Genomic DNA, 5,821 nt, shown 5'->3' with positions numbered 1-5,821 from the left:
GCCACTTCCGGCTTTTTTTCTTTTTGCTTATGTGGTGCTGAGGAATCGAACCCAGGGCCTCAGGCATGCAAGGCAAGCACTCTACCACTGAGCCACCTCCCCAGCCCCTGTCCCTCCATTTTTATCCTCTTCTCCCTTCCTCTCCCCCCGCCCCCATTATTCCCTCAAACAGGGAAAAATAAACAAGACAAAAAAGAAAATAAAAAGAAAAAAGCCTCTTGCTTCTACTTCCTGGAGTTCTTTTTGATAAATACCATTTTATATGATCAAAGGCACAGAGGCATTGCACCTTTGTTTTCCTTCCCTAAGTCTCCTCCTTTGGTCTTACTGTGTGTGATGACCTGGAGTCCTGTGTAATTTATTGTGTATTTTAGATCTAGCTTCTACATATCTCACTCAGCTTTTATGTTCACACTTGGTGCTCTACCACTGAACCAACCACACCTCCAAATCTGGCATTCTTACTAATGAATTGGAGGTAAGAGCCTCAAAGACTTTTCATCCTCACTGGCTTTGAACAACAGCTCTTAGATCTCAGCTACCTGAGTAACTAGAATTATAGAAACAACCCACCAGGGCCCAGTTTCTTGTTCAATGATTATGTTGTTCACAAAAATTCCTGTCTATTTTCAGTCACCATTGCCATCAGACTAGCCCAATCCACTATTGTGTCCTGCTCTGGATAGATGCAGGAGCCTCCTCACTGCTACTTTGGAAAAATGTTCTCACTTCTTGCTATGCTTTAATGAGAGCTTTTTTTATCTGATCCTCCTTCTGTTCCATCTTGATCTGTATGCTTTTCCCCTTTGCTGACCCATGCTTCTGCTACACAGCACCTTCCACATTCTTCCCACTTTTAAGACTTTCTTTTCACATGGCATATCCTCTCTGTGGAATGTTTGTCCCTCAGCTCTGCATATAGTCAGCTTCTTGTCTTGTAAATTATCCTCCCCAGGGGCTTCCCCTAACCAACTCCAGTACTCTATATATTTCCTTCATACCATTTATCACAATAGTACTCAAACCTCATTTATCTTCTCATAGACTAAAAGCTCCAGAAGTACTATGCTTATTTACTACTCTATCCCTAATGCTATATACAATGCTTTGATACAGGCCCTTGATGTTTGTTGAATAAGACAGTGGTATATTCTTAAGAATTGAAGCTGAGACTGGGCACTAGAGGCTCAGGCTGATCGCAGTTTGAAGGCAGCCTGGGCAGGAAAGTCCATGAGACGCTTATCTTTAATTAACTACCAGAAACCAGAAGTGGCATCTAGCTCAGAGTGGCAGAGTGCTAGTCTTGAGGGCAAAAGCTCAAGGACTGTGCCCAGGCCCTAAATTCAAGCCCCAGAACTGGGTAAAGGAAGAGAGGGCAGGGAATTAAGCTTAATCTGTGCCAGTACCCATGATTGTGCTGAAAACATCCTGAGCCTCTTATCTCCAATTAAACACTGAAAAGTTGGAAGTGGCCTTAAGCAAATAAACTCAGAGGCAGAGCCCAGGCTCTGAGTTCAAGCCCCAGGACTGGCACAGAAGGAAGAAAGGAAGGAAGGAAGGGAATTGAAGCTGATAGCTTCAATCCCAGCACTCAGGGGGCAGAGAAGCAAGCCCAGAGACACAATGAAACCTGTATTAAAGAAATAGAAGTAAACAAACATGTGATTCTAGTGCTTCTAGCCAAAAATAATATTCTATTAAAAGCTTCTGTATTAAACAGATGTGTGGGGCTGGGAATGTGGCTTAGTGGTAAAGTGCTTATCTAGAAGCCCTGGGTTCAATTCTCACTACCATATAAGCAGAAAAAGTCAGAAGTGGCACTGTGCTCAAGTGGTAGATTACTCGCCTTGAGCAAAAGAAACTCAGGGACAGTGCCCAGGTCCTGAGGTCAAGCCCCAGGACTAGCAAAAAATAAAAATTTATATGTGTGTGTGTGTGTGTGTGTGTGCGCGCGCACGCGTGCGCGTGCAAGCGTGCGCGTGCACTCCAAGCCTGGGCTCTATCCCTGAGTTCTTGTTCAAGGATAGCACTCTACCACTTGAGCTATAGTGCCACTTCTGATCTTGTAGTGGTTAATTGGAGAAAAGAGTATCACAGACTTTCCTGCCCAGGCTGGCTTTAGAAGATCGTCAGATCACAGTTCTAACTAAGATTACAAGCATGAGCCACCAGTGCCTGGCTCACCTCTTTTGGCCCCTGCCTCTCCCACTGCTGCATGTTCCCCCGTCATATACTTTTTCATCATTATTAAAAGGTTTTTACCATGCCACCTCACACATGAATATGCTATATCTTAGTCACAATAAACTCTATCACTTTTTCCCTGTAACCCCTGCCCTGCTATTGTACAACAGCTTTCAGCATGATTCCTTATGCCACCTGTGTAAACTTACATTATTTTTGGCGTGCTGTATGAAGTACTAAGTGTTACTATTTGGTTTTCCTCCCACCAGATTATGGAAAGAATCATGGATCTTCCTACATTACTGAGACATGCATTCAGAGAAATGTTTTCAGTTGGAGGTCTTTTCTGGATGTTCCGCATTAGAATAATACTTTGTTTAATGGGAGCTTTTTTCTACCTTATATCACCTCTAGATTTTGTACCTGAAGCCTTGTTTGGCATTCTAGGCTTTCTAGATGATTTCTTTGTCATTTTTTTGTTGCTTATTTATATTTCTATTATGTATCGAGAAGTAATAACCCAAAGGCTAACCAGATGAAAAAGTTTTCTAGAATAACTGAAACATGTAAAATTAAGCAAAAGGATTCATAGCAGTAGAAATCATCTAAATATTACCTTGCAAGCTTAAAATATTATATATGGACATTTGGTTATCATTTGACAGATGCTTAGCAAAATATAACTGGAAAATTTACATTTACAAGTTCTAATGTTAAGATCAGAACTATAACAATCTACAGTTGTATCTCAATTCCATGATGTCTGTAAAGTCTCTGGGAAAAAGTGGAATTGTATAAGAAGGGATACTTCGATATATTCTTTTCCCCAAATTTCTGAGATTGATATATTGTATGATAATGTTAATGTAATTTAGTCCATCCAAGTCATCCTTAGCGTACCTATACAATAATATATTGTTTTGCAACTCATCTAAATATTTTGTTACAATAAAATACTGTACAATTTGGGGAAAAGTCAGTGTTTCTTCTAGTACTTCTAGTTCTCTTGTGCATTTGGAGCAGTTTTGCTTTTCTGTTCTGGTATAATTATTTGTTATCAGCTGAAACTGAAAGAAGAAACATGAACACTATATTTGACTTCATATTCTGGCTAAATAACACTTCAGTGAACAGAATTAACATTTATTTCCAAAAAAACACTCTTGGTCTTCAGTTACGAAATCTAGCCAAGAATTTGACCTTTCATAGGAACAGATTAAAAGTAACTTGTAAAGGGAAATTGTTTTAGGAATCTAGGTAATGCTGCAATCACGTATCAGTTTAATGCTTTTTTAAGGAAACACCTTTAGCACCAAGACCCTTAGGAAAGTATTAGGAACAGTATTTAGATTTGACAAATTACTGGTGAACTCTAGCAACAGACATGGAAATTTTTGGTTAGTTGTCTGTTGTCTGAAAACTTTTATAACCCTGCCTTTGTGAATCGCAGTTTTACATTTTCAAATTAAGAGAGAAAAACATTTCAGCTCAGTTATCAACTTGAAAAAGCTAAAATGACTAATTGCTTGTTACGCCAGACTGGAAGGAATTTCCTATCTAAATTTATTTTCTGTACATGTTTTCTGCTCTCAGTGTCACATTTCTGATTACAGTAATTTATTCAAATATTTGTAACTGCTACTAATACATACTTGTAGAGGTGTATTGTACAAATTTTGTAATGTACAGTAACACTATATGAACTAGAGTCTTACTACACTGAAAAAGATTCTGTATTCAGAATCTTAGACCTGCTTTTTAAGTCATTCTCACTGGTCACTGATGATACATGCAGAAGAGACCTGACAGTATAAAGCAAGTAGAGTTAATCAGTGTTTTAAACATCATAGTAATACTCTGTGTTCAGAGTTAGATCATTTAAATTCAAAGCAACAATTTGGGCTCCTTTAAGATAACAATATTATCATTTGCAAATCAGATGGTCCAATCTTAGGAGCAGGGAATAACTGGAGCAGCTCTGTGGGGAATCAGAGGAAAACAACTGTTCTGACAACCCAATGCACCAGAACCAAGATTTCAGCTCCTACTTTTCTCAGCATCTGAGAGAAACCAGGGCAGGAAGGACCTGTACTGATCCCTGTGGCTATGCAGATAACTACCTCACAGAGTTGGAGCAGCGGTAGGGAACCTTTCTTCTGTCTAGGGCCATATTTGTAAAATCATTCTCAGACTGTACCACATTACCAATACAGGCAGACAGCCACCGGCAACTGTTAAGAATGATATGTCTGTTATATTAAGCACTGAATTATTCAGAAGGCCTTAAATGGCTCGCAGGCCAGAGGTTCCTCACCCCTGCACAGAGGATTCAAGGCTTGGTTCAAATGTGGTGATTTAAGAGTTTGTCATTATTCTTTGGAATAAAAGTGGTATGTTTAAAACCTTTTAAAATGTGCTATTTTCTGTCTTTTTGATAGTTTAACATTTAAGCTTTTTTCCCTGTATTTTTTGTTGTTGCTATTGTTTGGTGCTCAAGTGCGTGCTAGGCTTGAATTCAGGGCTTTGTGTTCTTTGGTTAGCTTGTCAGTGATGACACATTCCTAATGAATCACACCTCCATACCTGTCTTTTTGTGGTTAATTGGAGATAAGAATCTCACAGGCCTGCCCAGGCTGGCCTCAAACTATGATCCTCAGATCTCAGTCTCCTAATTAGCTAGAATTAAAGGAGTGAGCCACGTGGGTTCTACTGGGTTTATTTTTTGGGGCAAGGCACTTTCCCTTTGCTTTTTTTTTTCTCAAGGCTGGCACTCTACCACTTGAGTTACATTTCTACCTCCAGCTTTTTGCTGGTCAATTGGAAAAAAAAAGTATCACAGACTTTCCCACCCAGACTGGCTTCAATAACAATCCTTAGTTTTCAGCCTCCTAAGTAGCTAGGAATACAGATGTGAACCACTGGTACCTGGACTTACACTGGGCTTTAAACTTGGGGCCTTGGGTTTGTTAGGAAGGCATCTACAGTCTATCTCTGGCCGAAAATTTAGAGATCTTGAAATAGTATTGATTATAATGGTCATCATGGCTTCTTAAAATAGGTCCTTTTTATTATGGCTTGTAGATAATTGTGTATATTTTATTTCTAAACATACTCCTCTATAGAAGTATTATCCCAAAGTATATGTACTGCATTATAATGGACATTTTAATGTATTTATTCAGTGTTAGTTTGAGGTATATGGGAGTTTTCTCCTAAGTACTCACCCTGGAACATAACTCTTGCATTAAGCTGCAACTCAACTCTGTATATACAATGGAATACACAAAGGGAAAAAAATCTTTCCCTTTCATTAAGGTAACTTTAAATTGATAGATAATTGAACATGTTTATGGGCCACATGCTGATGTTTCAGTGTATTATGTATTAATCAACTCAGGATATTGAGTTTCCCCTATGTAAAACTATTATTGTTTTGGGATGAAAACATTCAAAATCCTCTCTTCTAGCTATTTTGACTTAACTAATAAAACACTCAACTATACAACTTGTGAGTGGGATGGGAAGGAAAACCTAGGAGGGAAGGGGTGACACTGTCCAAAAAGACATGTACTTATTACCTGACTTGTGCAACTGTAACCCCTCTGTACATCTCCTTTAGAATAACAATTTCAAAAAT

General features: G+C 38.9%; 1 protein-coding gene across 8 annotated transcripts in view; it reads left to right on the top strand.

Moving 5' to 3' along the window:
* The window catches only part of Rnf170 (ring finger protein 170), a 30,315-nt gene extending 25,725 nt beyond the window's left edge, over nt 1-4,590 (top strand). For all 8 annotated transcript variants that reach the window (XM_013026995.1, XM_013026940.1, XM_013026961.1 and 5 more), the window contains one exon: nt 2,454-4,590. In XM_013026995.1, coding sequence (XP_012882449.1) covers nt 2,454-2,723 — 270 coding nt within the window. In that variant the 3' untranslated portion in view covers nt 2,724-4,590. The remainder of the gene's footprint in view (nt 1-2,453) is intronic.
* The last annotated feature ends 1,231 nt before the right edge of the window (nt 4,591-5,821 follow it).

Source organism: Dipodomys ordii, unplaced genomic scaffold (genome assembly GCF_000151885.1).
Source record: "Dipodomys ordii isolate 6190 unplaced genomic scaffold, Dord_2.0 Scaffold4, whole genome shotgun sequence".
Lineage (NCBI taxonomy): Eukaryota > Metazoa > Chordata > Mammalia > Rodentia > Heteromyidae > Dipodomys > Dipodomys ordii.
The sequence above is the reverse complement of the archived record's forward strand: the minus strand, read 5'-3'. Positions and strand labels throughout refer to the sequence as shown.